The sequence below is a fragment of the Anguilla anguilla genome, chromosome 7 (genome assembly GCF_013347855.1).
Source record: "Anguilla anguilla isolate fAngAng1 chromosome 7, fAngAng1.pri, whole genome shotgun sequence".
Lineage (NCBI taxonomy): Eukaryota > Metazoa > Chordata > Actinopteri > Anguilliformes > Anguillidae > Anguilla > Anguilla anguilla.
The window spans coordinates 31,463,902-31,483,134 of NC_049207.1; the positions used below are offsets into that span (position 1 = coordinate 31,463,902).

A 19,233-nucleotide genomic window follows, 5' to 3' on the forward strand; every position below is an offset into this window, starting at 1 on the left:
CTACTTCAAACTGCACATTTTTCTCATTCACTTTCATGTTTAATGTGAGGGGGTGTATCTTGGGAATGTCCTTCTCTGTCATATTGTACATGGTGTGTACAATGTACTGATATGATGCGCCCCCTGTGATTTGTGAGTCTGTCTTACTTTTATTCCCCCTCCCTCCTCAGGCTTGGAAATGTCCCTTGTAGGCTTTGCCTTGCACACTCTCTTAATGTGTCCTCTCTTTCCACAATTGTGGCACATTTTCTTTCCCAAAACGGCATTCGTTACCCATGTGCTGTTCACTCCCGCAACAGTAGCACTTCCTGACCTTCTCTCCACCACGAGGTGTAAAATGGCGGCTCCCCGCCACATGGTGCACATTCACTTGCCCCATAGGCTCGCCCCCTTTGCCATGTAAGTCCTCCACATCCTTATTAGCAGTTTTCATGGCTTGAGCTATTGCCAGTGCTCTCTCAAATGTTAAGTCTGTCACTGCCAGCAATTTGCGCTGGATAGCCTCCTTTTTAATCCCACAGACTAGCCTATCTCTCAGCATTTCCTTAAGATTATTACTGTAATTGCAATCGTGTGCTAACTTCCTCCACATGGTCACATACTCAACAACATTCTAATTTTCCCTCTGGTTCCTTGAATTAAACTTGAACCTCTGCACCATTTCACTGGGCTTAGGGTCGAAATGTGCAGTGAGCAGCTCTACTAACTCCTTGTACATTTTTTCACCTGGTTTCTCCGGGCTTAGCAGGCTCCTCATCAAGCTGTAGGTTTGGCTCCCCACCGAACTTAGCACAACAGCGCTTTTCCTTTCCTCTTTGTCAATGCCGTTAGCCACAAAAAATGTGTGAGTATTTCACAGTACTCCTCCCAGGACTGCTGTTGACTCACAAACGGGGAAATACGTCCTACCACACCCGTCATTTTTTGTTCGTCTTATCGTCCGTTTGGCTCCGTTTTTATTCGACAAAAAAGAAAAGCCAAAACAAAAAAATGACGTTCGTCTGCACACAGGATCAAATTACCTTGTTGCCAATATGTAGTAACGTTTCTTCTTCTCTGCTCTTTTCTTACAGGAGACAATACAACGGAACCCCAATACCCCAATACAAGGTAAGTATTGAAGAAGAGGCGCCATCTGCTGGTGAACCTCAGAATAACATTTAGTTTCCATTCACAACAGTTGAGAATGCCTTGTTTGCTTTTGTCAGAAAGAAAAAGCTTGACGGACAACAATAACCAAGGCGGGCGGGGCTTAGCGAAAGGTGAATTTGGGTTGGTGTTGTGTTTGAAAAAATGGTCGGTCAGTGGCAAATACTGGGCTGTTTTTTTTTTATCCCAGTCTGTCACAGCTGATCATCATGAAACTCGGCAAAAATGCAGAGCTTACCCCTTAGACAGTACATTCATTCTAGTGGTCTTTTGCTAACATCTGATGCTGTAAGAAAAAAATAAATAAAAATGCCTGTACCTCTGCAGTTGCTTGACAAGTTGAAATGTAGCAAGCTATGCATTTTGTTAGTCTCCCATTGGATGTATAATCTGTACAATCATGAACTCATATCTGAACAAAATATGACTTCTATCCACCAATCAGTTGTCATAGGCCATTTGACAGGCTAAGCGATGGCTTGATGATCCGGACTTGCATGTATATCGGCCTCTAAGCGAGGGAATACAATGTCAAATTTTGGGGCAGAGACTGAAATTTTTAACTTGTAAGGACACACATTAGATGAGTTCGTACCACTCATCCAATGTGTGTCCTTACAACTTAAAAATTCATAATTGCCACATGGTGCTTGAACCCTGTTAACCTCTTAGTGCACATGCCAAATCTTGCCCATTTAGGGGGTACCCTATTTTAAGCTTTATAACTCCAGATGTGAGTATCACAGGCACTTGGAAAATGGCTGAAATGAAGCAAGACATGTGTACCATTTGCAATACTAGCTTAGATTATTTCTTTCTTAATTATGAATATAAACTAAAGTGCCACTAATGCAATTGTCCAGGCAAATATAAAATCAATTTGCTCTTTTTTGCAATGAAATACTGAGAGATGGCTTAAATGAAGCAAGACATTTGTACAATTTACATTACTAATGCAGATGAGTTTATATTCATAATTTTGGAAGAAATAAAGTGCCACAAATGCAATTGTCTAGACAAAAAATCTTAAATTAATTTGCGCTTTTTTAGTTTGCAATGAAATACTGAGAGATTGCAAATATACAGCAGGTTAAACTATACATGTCCTGGATCAAAAACTCCTTGACCACAAGTGCATCAAATTGAAGAGTGGGTACGCAGAACTACTAAAGATCTATGAATCAAAAAGTAAGCAGTGTACCCGGTGTCTCCAAATCTATCCAAAATGTCTAAATTGTGCATTGCTTTAAATCACAACATAAACATGTATTTCACTACAAATCAACTGTTTGACTTAATAAACTCCCTGTTGCATCATTTTCAAGTGGGAATTACAAGCTTTCTGTCAGCACAGTGGCTTAAAATATGTAGGAGTCCTTAAACATATCCAAAATCTCTCCAAAAATGAATAATATGCTTTTTTTAATTATTAACTCTCGTATGTTTTTCTGTACTCTACAGTATGTGATGTTTTTTTGTATGGGGATAGGATGACATTAAAACAATATTCAACCGTCCACCACATTTTGGCGATGTTCCAGTTGAGGTCATATCCGGTACATACATTAAACACAAACTACAAGCAAACTAACGAATGCTTACGTTAGTGTGAAATATCCTCATACTAAAATACCATGAACCTATTTAAAGACACTAAATTTTAAAAATAACATATATAACGGAAATATTTTCAGCAGTAACACTTCCGTTTGGACGATTAAATCTTACCTGTGTTCAGTAGATAGAGACAGAGACAGAATGAATCCTGTCGCTTCCCAGTTCTGACTTAGCCCAGAAAACAATATATCAGCGAGGTCTATCAGTAAACATATGCCTTAGCCATGCTCAGAATTTCTCAAGAATAATAGTATTTTCCAAGAAATAACGAAAGTCATTGATAAAATTTCGCCAGGTGCAGGGTCTTTTACTGCTACCACATGCGTAACTTTTGGTTACGCTGAGCTATAAAACACTACTCCAAAAGTAAGATTAGACATATTATACATCGTTAGAAAGCTTATTCTGTTACCTATTGGATCGATTAACTGTCGCTCAAGCCAAATTGTACTACAAAGGACGACAACACCGAAAACAACGTGTGATATTACGCACACCTATTTTGGAAGGTACCCAGTCGTCACAAATGAGCGTGTATTTTACAAACGGATTGTCCAAAACAATATATGATTCGTCAGGAAAGGACTCAGTGCGTAAAACCAATGATAAGGTTGTATATTTATTCCATTTTTTGTCGCAGATATTGACAGTAGAATGACATGGTATAATTTTGGAAAAATTCATCTTGTTTATTTCAGTGATCAGTGAGCAGTGTTTTTTACAGCTGTGCTGGCATACCTTCGGCTATTGTTAGCTTTATCTTGTTGTTATGATGGAATACGAATTTTTAGTGGCAAAAGAATGTTTACATGTATGCCCAGATCGACACTATTGTCCAGTGTGTCATGCGTGGGGGTGCAGTTACAGATGAGACTGCAGGGAGGGGGTGCTTGGTAAATACACGACCAGCACGGCAATGGTGGTGCTGCGAAACTCATATTTGGAATAGTTGTCCAGAATCGTCCACTGATAAAGCTAGAACACCGAGTTAGTGTTTTCAACTCATAATTTGGTTGCAGAAGCACAGAAGGTCTGAATTGAGCAATCTAGGCACGCCGGCATGCCGATCACTTTGCGCTATGAGGTTAATTACTGCTTGTAAGTTATATTTCCAATCTGAATTTATATTTGTACTGTAGGTGACTTTTAAAGTGGATTTATTTTGAAATTCTGCATTGGATCATCATGATACTTTCAGAGCGATACTATGACATCGTCCTTTATGTATCCAAGGTGGAATTTACCCATAGAAACAAAAAGGTGTCCTTTAATTCCAATCTGAATTTTGACATACATTAACTGTACGTGATATTTAAAGGGGTTTTATTTTTAAATTCCACATTGGATCATCATGATACTCTCAGAGCAATACTATGACATGGTCCTCTATGAATCCAACATGGAATTTACCTGTAGAGACAAAGTAGTAGTAGTAGTATTTTTTTTATTATTTTTTTTATTCAGTCATCACACACAATACAATAAATATAAACAGTCTAGACAATATAAACAAGTCAACAATCTATGTATTAGGTAGTGACTGAAAAGGCACAGGCAGAAGCATAATGCTTATATATGCCTATCCTACATTCTTTTCAATTTAAGCTACCCTCCAAAAATAAACATAATAACAAAATAAAAATCATTCACAATTGTAACCTTCAAAAATAGCTTTATAAACCATTCTTTTGAAAACCAAAAGCAAATTACACATTCTTACATTTATATTAGCATTATTCAATAATTTAACCCCAACAATAGAAATACATCTCCTTTTAATCGCTTGTTTAGCTTTTTGAACAGTAAACTTACAAACATCTCTCAAATCATATTTGCACTCCTGTATTGAAATAAACCTTTGTACACAGTCTGGGAGTGACTTTGTTTTAGCTCTAAACATGATTTGCATTATTTTATAATATACCAAATCATTAAATTTCATAACATGGGATTTTATAAACATTGGATTAGTGTGATCATAGTAACCAGCCTTATTAATAATACGTATGGCTCGTTTTTGTAGTATGACTATTGAATTTATAGTCGTTTTAAAGGTCGACCCCCACAATTCCACACAGTAAGATATATAAGGAAGTATAAGTAAGCAATAAATTATATACAAGGCCTTATAATTTAATATATCCCTTGATTTATACAGGATTGCTATTGACTTTGAAATCTTTCCTTTAATATAGTCAATATGTTGTTTCCATGTTAATTTATGATCAATCACAACCCCTAAGAATTTTGTCTCAAAAACTCTTTCAATTTCAACATCACAGATTTTTAATTCAATATCCCCATCGATTTCTTTTTGATTACCAAAAACCATGAATTTAGTTTTCTTAATATTGAGAGACAATTTATTAACATCAAACCAAGTTTTGAGAATTTCCAGCTCCCTTTCAATAGCATACAAAAGTTCCTTTAAATTTTTCCCAGAGCAAAATAGATTTGTATCGTCTGCAAAAATGACAAATTTTAACATTTCAGTAAAATTGCAAACATCATAAATATAAAGTAAGAACAGTTTTGGACCAATCACCGATCCCTGGGGTACCCCACAGGTGACCTTCCTAAATCCTGACACAGTCTCCTTAATTTGCACACATTGCTGTCTATTTTCCAAGTAGCTTTCTAGCCAAGAGTAAGCTATACCTCTTATTCCATACTTCTCCCATTTTCTCAATAATTGGCTGTGATCTATAGTATCAAAAGCCTTCTGTAGGTCAATATAAATACCAATAGAACTGTCAGGAATCCTGCCTGATTCTCCTTGTGTTCCGTTTTAGTTTTGTTTATTTATTTTTTTATTTTCTAGTGTGTATTTATTTTTATTTTCAGTTTACTTGTTTTCGCTTGCGGTTGTGTTTTCTGTGTTCGTGTGCTTGGGTGTGCGTTTGTTATTGTTTTTCCCCCTTAGGTTCCTGGTTCCTGTCCACGCCCACGCCCCGCCCCAGTTCCACCGGTTTCCGCATCTGCAATCAAGCCTCCACTTACCTTCCTCACCTGCATCCCATCTTCACTCATTGGCGTTGCTATTTAGTTTCTGTGTGCACCTTTTTTCTTTGCCAGATCGTGCCTCTGATTTTTCGAGTAGCCTTTCCAGCCTTGATTAGTGTTTTTTGTCCTTCCTGGTTTTTGACTTTTGCTTGTTTGTTTCCGACCTCGAGTTTAGCCTGCCTGTGATATTTCTTGCCTTGGTATTTTGACCCTTGCCTGTTTAATCGACCTGCCCCCCGGGTCCCGTTTTTTGTACCTCTGCCCTGTCTACCTGATTTCCCGGATTTTGACCCCAGCCTGTATTTGATTACGAGACTGCTTCTGATTCTGTGCTTCGCTAAATAAATCGCATCTTCTACTAACTCTGGTCCGCTTCTGAGTCCCACCCCAGACCCTGACAAGAACACTAATCATTTTCAACTGCCTTTGTTATTTCTTCTACCATCTCCATTACTGCATATGTAGTAGTTCTATTTTTCCTAAATCCATACTGGTGTTCACTCAATAATTCATATTTACCAATGAAGAGATCCAACTGTTTCACAAATAATTTCTCTAATATTTTTGAAAATTGAGGAAGAATTATCCATGTAGTGCTTATCTCCATTTAAATATTGGTATTACCTTTGCTGATTTCATATTATTAGGAAAAACACCTCTTTGAAAGGACAGATTACATATATAGGTCAGAGGTCTTAAAATAAAATCAATTACTTCGTTAATAATTACCATGTCAATGGAATTTATATCAGTTGATGTTTTGTTTTTGAATTTTCTTACAATTTCAGTTATATCAGTTTCATTTACCCCATAAAGGAACATAGAACTGATATTACCATTTATCAGATTAACAAACAAATCTTTTTTATCATCAGGCACAACAATTTTGCTGGCCAAAGTAGTGCCAACACCCACAAAATAGTCATTGAAATCATCAACAATGCTTTTTATATTGCCCACTGTAGCATCAGAGCTATTTAAAAAATAACTTGGAAATGCAGATTTATAAGATCTATTCCGAATAATATGATTAATTACTTTCCAAGTCCTTTGAATGTTTTTTTTACTCTCCTCTAATATTTTATTGTAGTATTCCTTCTTCTGTAATCTCATAATGAAAATCAATTTATTCTTATACAACTTATATTTTTCTTCACTTTCACTGGTTCTCAATTGTAAACATTTCTTATAAAGTAAATTTTTCTTTTTGCATGCCCTTTGCAGACTTTTTGTCATCCATGGCTTTCCTTTATATTTATCCTTCAACCAGCACTTTCTAATAGGACAATGTTTGATATATAACTCTATGAATGTGAACAAAAATGCATCATAGGCCTGATTAGGATCATCAACATACACCTTATCCCAGTTGTAATTTATGAGGTCCATCTTTAAGGCCTCAATTCTTTCTGGTGTCCTTATTCTTACTAATTTACAAGAAGGCTCACTCACACCAACTGAACATTTAAACTTTAAATTATGTGAAATCACAAAAATAGGAAGATTATCACTGATATCACTTAAAAACAAACCACTTGTTGCTTGGTCATGAACATTAGTAAAAATGTTATCAATAAGTGTGGCACTTTCTTTGGTTATCCTACTAGGTTTATCAATAAGGGGCCAGAGACCAAAACTAAACATTACATTACAAAAGTCTGTTGTTAGTTTATGTTCATTATATTTTAACAAGTCTATATTAAAGTCACCACAAACAAAAAGTGATTTCTTATGACATACTTTCCCAAAAATATCAACTATGGTATTCATAAATTGATCAATGCAAGAACCAGGTGTTCTATATATGCAACTCAAAATTATACTCTTAAATTTAGTAGAATGAATTTCAATTGTCAAACTCTCCATGATATCATTAACAATTGTACTGTCAATTACCTTACACTGAAAATCTTTCTGTACATAAAAGGCAACGCCACCACCCCTTTTATTTATCCGGTTTACATTAAAATTGTCATACCCTTCTAACACAAAATCAGCACCCTTTTCATTTGTTAACCAAGTCTCACTTATGGCAATGACCTGAAATGTATGTTTTAATGATTTTAAATCATCTTTGATTTGAACAAAATTCGTATAGAGGCTTCTGCTATTAAAATGTATGTTTGAAAAACCCTCCAAATTAAGACTATTAAACAGAGTCTCAGAATAATATTCAGAATTTGATTTGTAATCATTATAAAAATGTGCCTCAGGATCAATGTTATTTTCAAAACTAAATGATTTATGTTCAATCAAATTTAGAAAACTTAGATTTAACTCCTCCTCACATTTTTTCTTGTTACATGTATTCTCAACTAAGGAATTTTCATTCTCAGAGAGATCACTACTCTCAGTTTCAGAGATCACTACTCTCAGTTTCTGAGATCACTACTCTCAGTTTCCTTTTGTGTTTCCTTTTAATTTCAATATGAATTTGATCATATATTAACTGTATGCGATATTTGAAGTTTTATTTTGAAATTTCACATTCGATCATCATGATAGTTTCTGAGTAACAAAATGAGATGGTACTCTATGTATCCAACATGGAATTTGTCTGTGGAAACAAAGAGTTTCCTTTAAATTGCAATCCAATGTGGAATTTGAAACTACAACCACTATAAAAATCCCATACAGTTAATATATGTCCTAATTCAGATTGGAAATAAAAGAAAACTGTTTGTTTCCACAAACAAATTCCAATATGGTAAATAGAAGACCAGCTCATAGTAACACTCTGAAAGAATGATGACGCTTCCATGTGGAGGGTCAAAATAAAAACACTTTAAAAAGTACCAACAATTACTATATGGCCAAATTCAGATTGGAATTACAAGGAAACTCTGATCCCCAGACAAATTCCATGTTGGATCTGTTGAGGGCCATCATTCTAATTGGAATTAAAAGGAAACTCGCTTTTACAGACAAATTGCACTTTTGAAAAACAGAGGATCATCTGATAGTATGATCCAGAAAATGATGATCCAATGTGGAATTTAAAATTAAAATACTATAAAAATTACATACATTTAATATAACACAAAATTTCTGATTGGAATTAAGAGGAAGCTCTTTGTTTCTTCTTAATCTGAATTCCACACATAGAATATGACTCACAATGCAAACATAGCCATTTACCTTTAATGTCCTCATAAAACAATCAGTATTGTTATTCCCTGTGTTCATTCACACATTTGGAACAGATCATGACACTGTTCATGTATTTTTACCTGTGTCCCCATTACTTCTTTACACATTTACAGCATGACCTGTGCCTTCTTATTTTTGCCTTCTGTTTCTTGAAAAACAAATGTTAAATAATTAGCTAAAACATAAATGTTATGATGTTATATGTATTGTTTTTAACAGTTGACAAATATAAATAGATAAGTATAAAAAATGAATATACAGATATTTTGAAGTAGTTTATGTTTATTAGTTTACTTTTTAGAAATTAATAGAATATTGTAATTGTGAAGTATTTTCAGTCTAACATTGTATGTCAATGGGAAAAATAAAAGTTACAATGACTATAAATCAAATATTGGTTGTGCTTCTGAGTGGCCTTATAACTATGCAGGTAAAATATCAGATTAAATGCTGCATTTGGTTCACTTGAATTGTTTATTTTAACAGAGTACAAGGCACTCTGTGTCAGAGTAAATATCATTTTAGAATTCAGGAACCAGCAGAGCAAAAAATGTAAGCCAGTGGCAACCAACCTTGTTCCTGAGGATCTGCCATCCTGCAGGATTTAATTTCAACCCTAATTTGGCACACCTGTCTCGTCTAATTAGCAGCTGAACAAGATCACTAGCTGTTGAATGAGGTGTGCTTTGTTAGGGTTAGAGTGAGAACCTACAGGACAGTAGATCTCCAGGAACAGGGCTGGTAAACTAAACCATCCACCAACCCTAAACTAGTATAATAACCAGCGATGACCATCAAAACAAATAGAAACAATCACAGACTAATGGGAAACCCATCTGTAATGGCAGTTGAAGTAAAAACAGTAGAAACCATTACATTGAGTTTTTAGCAAAACAGTATCATCTCACACACAAACCATTACACAAATAACATTACATAACAGTATTATTATGTCATTAATTGTTTCTATATGTTGTATGTTTCGTAAAAGCAATGCAGCACTTGATTTGTGCCTAACACCCCTGCAGCCATAATTGTATTCATTATACAGCACGGCCTCTCCTGTCCTATTGCTTAATTAACATATATCCTGAATAAGATCATATCTAAGATAATGGTCATATCCCGAATATTACAGTAGCGTGTATGTAAACACACTTGTCGATACACCACATACACAATGAATACCTCAATCAAATTGACTTGCTTTTATTTCAATTTTCCCTATACATTAGTGGCCTGGCTTGTTTGTAGCGTAATTAAAATAGCAATAAAAGTAGTATAACTTATAGCAGATTTGAAACAGAAATGGACTGATGGACAACTGCAACACCGGGATAATCCTGCTGCAGGTAAGCTTAACTCTGTATTTTAAAGAGAAATCGACACTGATGGAAGTGACCAGAGGAAAACCTAAACGTTACCAAGAACATACGTTCTCATGTTGCTATGAGGTCCCAGCAACATCAAAAATTACCTGCAGAAGACGTATAGGGGTCTTTCATTTAGAATGAAACGTGAACGTCCAGCAACGTATTTTGGCTAGCTGGGTGGTAACTTGCATTTGGGCATTCAAAAGTGTTCAAAATTGTACAAGGGCATGTTGCATCCAATTCAGAAAGTAGACTGTTTTATGGAATCCTCACTTCCCCAGCAAGGCAGAGGCTGTCAGTGCTGCTGGGTGACTGCACAATTAGGCACTGCCTCCTCTAGGTCACCTGCACAGTGGGACTTGGATGGCTGCAAGACTGGTGGCTGTCTCACTGAACTGGAGCTGTCATATTGCACTCTCACTTGTGTGCATATGGCAAGTGTGTCGCTGAGTCTCCTCTACCCTTAGCATGGGCTTGGAGATGAAGTGATTCTTGTGGGTTTTATCTTCATTACATATTATTCCAGTTACTGAACTGCATAAGCCATCTAGATTCCTTCTTGGCCCAATTCCTTTGATTAGGGATACACAATATGGAATTTCTGAAACCAGAATCAATAACCAATATTTGATTTGGCAGTATGATGCCATTGCCAATACCTCCGTTTTGGAAAAGCACAGATGTCAATTTATGAATGAAAAAATGGGACATTCTATTTGTGTGACAATATATTTCTGCTTGCTTTAATAATTTATTATGAAGAGTATGCATCTAGTGAGTTGAGTCTGTACAGCTTTGCTTCCAAGTTTGGCTGGTAAAAATGATAAAACATTTGATATCAGAGGTCCAGATGATTCTTATTAGGCTACTTTTTGAGCATGAAGTTTTCAGTTGATCAGCAAATACAGATACTACCCGGATATTGTTATGCATCCTCAGGTTTGATGCTAGTTTTTCCATTCACAATGGCAATATGCTAAATATCAATTTTTTACTCTAGCACTACTCTAGTTAAGATATCTCTTATGTTCATCCGTATGACAGCTGCAGTGCCTTTTGTCAGAGTACCTTCAGCCTTCCATCCGTTTCAAATCATTCATGAAATCTCACACTGTAACATTAATTTCATGTCTTTATTGTTCATATTATATTCATATTGAAAGTTTCACTGATACAAAAAACCAACTTTGTTCCAGCAACTATAAAACTCAATTTTAATTGTACAAGAGATAGAACACTAACAATGGCAAGGACAATCACCCGTTGTGATGTTTCACAGTTGGTGTTTTGTCATGTCAGTGTTTCACAGATGACTGATTGCAAGTCATAAGGCAAATTGCTGTATTGTTGAGGGGTATGCAGACACAGATTTTTAATAGGAATAAACCATAGAATACCATGGTGGCAAGCACAATTGCCAACAAAACACTCACTGATAACTGTCTACTGTAGGTATAGCCAACTTTATATTTAACAGTCAAGCGCTTTTTTAAAATATTAAAATGATTTTTTTTAATATTAAAAAAATGTAAATATTATCTTCTCTGGTGAATCAGAACCTAGCCTATTGTCAATGTAACCTATAACAGTACTCCCATATTAAGGTAAAATTCCATTCACAAAAATAATTAACTACTGACTAAACAAGTTGGCTGGTGTGTTTCGGTGTCTCATGTGGACTGGCCTTTACAAACACCAGACTCTTAAGTAAAGCATTCATTCTTTTACATTCTTATATAATTATAACATTTTCAGACTATTATAATGGCACCAGGAAGGCCTGGATATTATCAAACAAGCCATGGCTTCCATCTGCATATTCATGTGGAGAGCTGTGCATGGACACAAAATAAAAAAAGGCCATGCAATTCCACACATCATCAAAAGATTCACATTTTCTTGGCAAATGCCTTTATCCAAGGACACTTTCTCTTGTACTTACTACAAGATCAGTTTACATGACAATAGAGTTATTGTAGCATTTCTGGGTATCATCTTCACTCAAAAGAATAGCAGCTGTACCCCTTTCTCAGATGTGAAACAGCAGTCTGGTCTTCAGGAGACTATCTCAAAAAATTCTGTTTCGCTGTGCTCCCTGTAAAAAGCTGTGGTACAATATGCTGTGGTCTAGCACTTTTCCTGCTGATCACAGCTAGCCAGGCACAGAAAAAATAATCTGCTGTTCTGTATGCTTCAATGTTTTGAATGAATGAATACTGGCATTTAGGATTACACAACTAGACATAGAAGGATGGAGAACAGACAAAATAAAATAACCATATGTAACATACGAAACATGCTTTGAAGGAAAGTGGGATAAAAAATTATGACGCCAAATAAAGAAAAAGGCAATAACACAAATCTAAAAGACCTGTGTGTTGGCAAAGGCTTGTGGAACAACACTATTCTTCACACAATATTTCAACAAGTGTATCATGTGGTCTATATACAGTACATATACAATCGTCAAAAAAGACCATGTATGTAATCCTAAAACATGCACATAATATTAAACCATTTCATTTGAAATATTCATTTGTTTTATGAATATGTAGATCCACAAAAGATCTATAAACATTGTTCATTTTGGCTGGCTCAATTCAGCGCGCAGACCTATTCAGGTTGATATGACACATTTTGTGCAAGATATTTTCCAACACATAAATGGCAAAACAAGATATTGGCTTTCATCTGTGATACATAATTAAATTACTATACAGTGTTGCCTGACATGGAAAACAAGTAATTTCATAAAAATTGTAGGACAATGATATTGTGATAGTGTATCAACAGTTTCGCAAAAAAAGCATGCATTTTGAACAGTAGCCCATTCTGTGGTAACACTGTAAATATTAGGAAACTGCAGCACAGCTATTGCAAGAGGTTCCCTTATCACTGACGTGACCAAGTCTAAACTATTTGATGACAAAACAGGATCTGTCTATACACAACTTAACATTCTGCTTTTATTCTGATGTGTCATATTCTGATTCATTCTGCAGTTTCTGACCTATAAACTCTGCATCCAAACCTGCCAACCCCTCCTATGAACCTAATCTCATAAACACACTTCCAATATCCATCTGCCAGTCTTATCTGCTAAACCAGTCTCCAAACTCCACAATCTAGTCCAAGAAATGTCTATAAATCTTATTTTATTAAATAAATGTTAAATACCTGAAAATGAAGAACCTTGTTGAGTATTCATACACTTAATTGATTTCACTCGCTCACTGTGAGAATTGGCAGCAACCAACATTGGCAAAAAATGAAAATACTTGTCATTCAAAGCCATAGCAGTTTGATGGAATTCACCTGCAGAGAGCCTTTTAATATAGCAATGGAAAAACTGAGAGAGACCCACAGGGGACAAATAACAGACTATCGATCAAACCCTGAGCATTTACAGGCTAAAGGCACACGATGCAATGCCTTGGTCTTGGCAGCTAAATGATTACGCAGTGAGGCAGGTATTTAAGTTTGGTAAAATTATTTTATAAAACTAATAAAATAATTTTAAGAGGGGAACTCTATTGGGATGAAAATATTCAAACTTATATAGATAAAACTGAGTATATAAGAGGTAATGCACAATAGTAGCAATAGATTTCCTCCAGTAAGTTACAGCAGTCCTTCACATGCTTTCTTCCAGAATATTCAAAATGATTATTTAAAAGAAATACTAAAACCTTTGTCTCTAGTAATATATAGATGGCATGTCAGTACTGTGAACCAAGATATGAATACGCACTTTTATACATCTTGTGATGTCACTTTTTTTCTTCATCTGGACTGTACTGGGAGTTTTGTTTAATTCAGCAGTGTGTCCAAAACACCATAAATTTCCAGGTAAAATTTCTGTACACAAGCTGTCCACATAACATTGCCTTCTTTATATTATAATATTTCATATAAAATGGGTGGTTACTCACCACTAGGGTAAAAGTCGATTGTCTTGCATGAATGGAAAAAAATCACCATGCAGGACTAGATAGCCCCTAGAATAATGTTTTCCTAAGTGTGTGTGTGCATGTGTGTGTGTGGTTGTATGTTGGGAAAGGTGAGGGCTGTTCCTTTCCCATAAACACCACCAAATTTGGACATAGTCATTTTGAGCGCCTGGAGCTTAATGCAAAGGCATGTGTAGCAATGCTATATACATTGTTCTCTGATGGGTCAACACACAATCTCTCGCTGTCCTTACTTAACTACACTGTAAGGTAGATTAGAACTAAATCATACACAATAAACCAGTATCTAATAACCAGTTGACCAGTTGAGGCCGAGTCTGTTTTTGATGAGAAATGCACAAATTTCTCCCTAATACTCTTTGACAAGGGAGTTGCTGTGAAAATCCTTACACAAACACAGAAATGCTCATTCACTGGGATCTTTGGGTTGTGAATGGGTACTCCAGAAGGCCCTTGTGTTTGAATGGCTGCTTCCTGACCTTGGTGTCTGGGTCTGTGAGTGCAAGCTGTCTTCTATTCTGAGGGCTCTAGTGACCTCCTGAGCCAGGTGGGTTGTGGATCCAATCCAGGACAATCAGTGAAAGGCTTACAATCATGAAAACCATGCCCACAGCCAGAAAAATGGCAGCCTACGGAAAAGAGAAAGTTATAGCAGCCACAAGGTGCAAATTCCAGAATGGTCACAGTGGTTGACCCCTCAGTAAGTTGCCCACAATGAGTCAGCTGTAAATATGGATACGATGCAGCTAGTAAGGCACATCAATTAATGATAATTGTTCAGCTAACACATGAAGCCATGTAAAATTCAAGGCTTTGGGCAGTGCTACTTTTTACTTCAACTCAAGACTCATGTCTTCACTCAAATGAACAGCTTTTAGAGTGCTAGACTGGGAATTTTACCAGGACCCTGTAATTAACAAACATACTCTCATGAAAATTGCCATGCAATCTTTAATGGAGTTTAAAGTCTCATCTGAATAGCTAGACCAAAAACCATAGATAGCTATAGATGCATACGTACTGATATCTTCTGAGGTGAACGCAAGGGAACAGTGTCAACAAGTCGGAGGTAGAAGGCGGCTGGTAGGATGAATATCAGCATAGTGGCAGCAGAAGACCCTACAGAAAGAAGAAGACCAAAAACATCCATAATTAATTTTCACACACTATACCATGATTACATGATTACAGAAGGATAAAAAATTCAGCACACTATTATCACAAATGATGATACCGCATATTGTGACACCATTATACACTATTATGATGTCACCATTATGATACCATACAATAAATCATCTCATCACACAAATATAAGAATAACACAATCAAGAAAGGAAAATCTCACCAATGAAACCGAATATATCTCGGATAGAGGGGACAAATATCACTAGCAGGTTGTTGAAAACTAGGATTGCGGCAGCGATGAGGATATGTCGAATCCAGCTAAACTCTTGATTTCCAAATGCCAGAGTGATAATCGAGGATCGAATCTGAAAGATAAAAAGATTTCACTTTGTTTTACTCAAAGTTTCAATGATAAGTACATTACAATATTGATTTGTGAATGCCCATGTCAATGGAAAATTGCAGTGCAGTTCATTACCCGTTTCCACAGTTGGACTTTAAGTTTTTTTAAGGACTTTTTAAGTTTAACTTTAAGATTTAAGTACTTTAAATTATGTACTTTTATGTAATTTTTTTTTTAATGTACTTTTCTCAAGCATACAAATACGCTCAAGCCCTGTTTTGGATCTAAACCGAAAGCAGGGCTTGAGCGCACTTGCACGCTTGAGGAACTCATCATCACCTTTATGTTAGGCATAGCAGTCACATTGATACTTTGGGGTTGCTCTGCAAGGTTACTTGACCTGTCTTTGTAGTGCGGAAATTGGTCAGCAATTAGCAGTGGTGATTTAAGCATGGAAATTATAGTGAGGCACACATTATTTTTACAGTTCAGGCATATGCTAGTACTCTTATCCAGACCAAATTACAATAAACACACACAAGTAATACACTTAATACATTCTTGTGATGTATCACTAGCTAACTAGCTTCCTATCTTTTGCAATTTTATTTTTTCCTCACACAAAAATGAGTGGTCATGCCAGCCAATAGTTAGCATTACTTTTTTTAGGATGTCTTTAACCAACAGCTGCTAGGCAGAAGCTCCCCTACAGTAGTTCTTTTGTTTATGGGCCACAACGGCTTGTGAACCAAACTCAACATACATTTTCCAATTGAGCATGTGCAGGAGGATGTTAAGTTCTGCTCATTTTCTGCTGAGGGAAAACAGCTCATTTGATAAAGGTGGTGGTATCCGAGTTAAATAACTGGGCCGAACTTGAAGCTATCATGTTTATCATGTTCCAGATACTGGAACTGATAAAAGTGCAAATCCGTCTGGTTTTAGACCAGGGCATAGCACAACTTCTGCCACAATATTAGTTTTAAATCTATGTTATATGCTATTCACTAGAAGTATGAAACAAACTATAGGTTCAGGCATCAAGACGTTATGTGGGTCTCAGAATGTTAGGGTGTCCTTAAGGATCCTCAAAGATCAGATTTCAAGGGTATTTACTTTGGTTTTCAGGTGGATGATAAACTGTCATTCAAATTGGATATTCAAGAAGAACTTATTTTAAAAATGCAAATATAAGCTTTGCTTCCTCTGTAAAAACAAGGCATGTTTCTCACGGGCTGACAGAAAGCAAATTATTCTTGTCAATTTTGGATTACGGTGATACTATTTACATGCATGGGGCCACCTCAACACTGAGGTCACTAGATGCAGTGTATCACAGTGCCTTAAGATGAATTACTGGAGATAAAATTTTGATGCATCATTGTGACTGACTTCCATTTTATTTCTCCTCACTACTACAGTTTTCAGAGCTCCTCACTACTATAGTTCAACTACAGTGTAGGATATGTAGTGTTTAGGTTTTGGCCTTAAAGAGGGAAACAGTAAATAAGAATGTGGCCTGGCTTCCCCATCACAAGCATCAAAGCAAATGTGATTGGGGCGATTTTAAATTCCACTGATACCCTAATCTATGCTGACAATCTATGGGTCTCACCTCAGAAGAGACAAACCATATGACACAGGACACCATATCGGGGGTTGGAGACCCTGCATGCCTAACATTTCCCATTACTTTTATTTTGAATGCAATCTTTAGGTAGGCCAGTCCTTGCCATAAATTAGTCTGACCCCCCTTCTCTTCTCTCCTAAACCTTAACTCGGCATCACCCAATCAGGGCAAAACATCCTCAAGCCATGCTGGATACGGTATTTAAGATGGCCACTGGAGAAAGTTGTTTGTGTTGCATTTGGTTTCAGAGCCTGGAAGAAGAGTAATAGTAATAGCAATCCACCAAGGTGCAAGCACACCTGGCTTTTAAAGGGAATGGGAGATGACACTCTGATTGGTTTATTTCATGTTACGCCCAAAGAACACCTATGATTAATTAAAAGACCAAGTACAACCCCTTTGAGCCATGAGCCTTACTTTGCGCTCAGATAATCCACCGCTAAACTAGCAAAAGTGGATTTGGACTTGCCCTAAATGCACTTGCGTCATGCGCTTTAGATTGTGTGCTTAGATCGTTAAAATATAGCCCTTAACCCCATAGCGCGCATGCCAAATCTGGCCAATCCTTGCCCATTTAGGGGGTACCCTATTTAAAGCTTTATAACTCCAGATGTGAACACCACAGAGACTTGAAAAATGGCTTAAATGAAGTAAGACATTTGTACCATTTACAATACTAACTTAGATTAGGTTATATTCATAAGTTTGGAAGAAATAAAGTGCCACAAATGCAATTGTCTAGGCAAAAAATCTTAAATGAATTTGCTCTTTTTTAGTTCGCTATGAAATACTGAGAGATTGCACATATACAGCAGGTTAAAGTGTACATGTCCTGGATCAAAAACTCCTTGACCACAAGTTCATAAAATCTAAGGGTGGATATGTAGAACTACTAAGATTTATGAAGCAAAAACTAAGCAGTGTACCCAGCATCTCCAAATCTACCCAAAATGTCTAAATTATGCATTGCTGTAAATTACAACATATTCATGTATTTCACTACAAGTCAACTGTTTTGACTCAAGAAACTCACTGTTGCATAATTTTCAAGTGGGAATTACAAGCTTTTCGTTTGTACAGTGGTCTAAAATAGCTAGGGGTCCAGAAGCATATCCAAAATCTCTACAAAAAGGAATATAATGTTTTTTCTCCATTGTAAAGCATATAAATGATCACCTTAGGAAGATTTAAGATGAAACATTGATATCAGATTTAAATTAATGCAAAAATATTGTCACACAATGCTGTACAGTACCTAAATGTGTAATAATTTATTCTTGTATGTATTTCTATATTCTGTATTCTCGTATGTTTTCTTGTATGGGAATGGGACGACAGGAAAACAATTTTCAACCGTCCACCATGTCCACCAGCAATGTTCAAACTCTCATGTCATCACTGTTCCATGCATCACAAAAGCTACTAGAAAACAACAAATGCTTACACAACAGTGTGAAATATCCTCATTATAAAATACCACTAACCTATTTAAAGACACTCAATTTCAATAATAACGTATATAACCGAAATATTTTGAGCAGTAATACTTACATGGCAATGATGAAATCTTATCTGTTTTCAGTAGATAGAGACAGAGACAGTACATCAATGATACAGTTCTATCCACATCTGTCTTTCTGCAGAAAACGACGTCAGCTAGGTATATCAGCAAAGATATGGCTTAGCTATGCCCAGAAGTCCTCAATAATAATAGTATTTTCGAGAGCCCGACCAATATATCGGCCATTATTTGACTTTTTTGATGACATCGGGATCGGCAGTTATGCAGCCGATGTGTCCCGATTTTTAAATAAGTATAATAAACAAAAACAAAAAAACATTGATTATTTATCTGTACTTGTTTGTTTG

At 36.2% G+C, this 19,233-nt stretch overlaps 1 protein-coding gene across 5 annotated transcripts in view; it reads right to left on the reverse strand.

Annotated features, from left to right (window-relative positions):
- Positions 1 to 11,411: 11,411 nt before the first annotated feature.
- slc38a4 (solute carrier family 38 member 4) overlaps positions 11,412 to 19,233 on the reverse strand; it is a 130,778-nt gene continuing 122,956 nt past the window's right edge. For 4 of the 5 annotated variants that reach the window (XM_035425416.1, XM_035425417.1, XM_035425415.1 and 1 more), the window contains 3 exons: positions 15,612 to 15,756; positions 15,285 to 15,382; positions 11,412 to 14,892 (listed from right to left, as the gene is read on the reverse strand). In XM_035425416.1, the coding sequence (XP_035281307.1) occupies positions 14,791 to 14,892; positions 15,285 to 15,382; positions 15,612 to 15,756 (345 nt within the window). In that variant the 3' untranslated portion in view covers positions 11,412 to 14,790. Of the gene's footprint in view, positions 14,893 to 15,284; positions 15,383 to 15,611; positions 15,757 to 19,233 lie in introns of those variants that run through there. The other variant, XR_004766089.1, reaches the window with a different exon arrangement.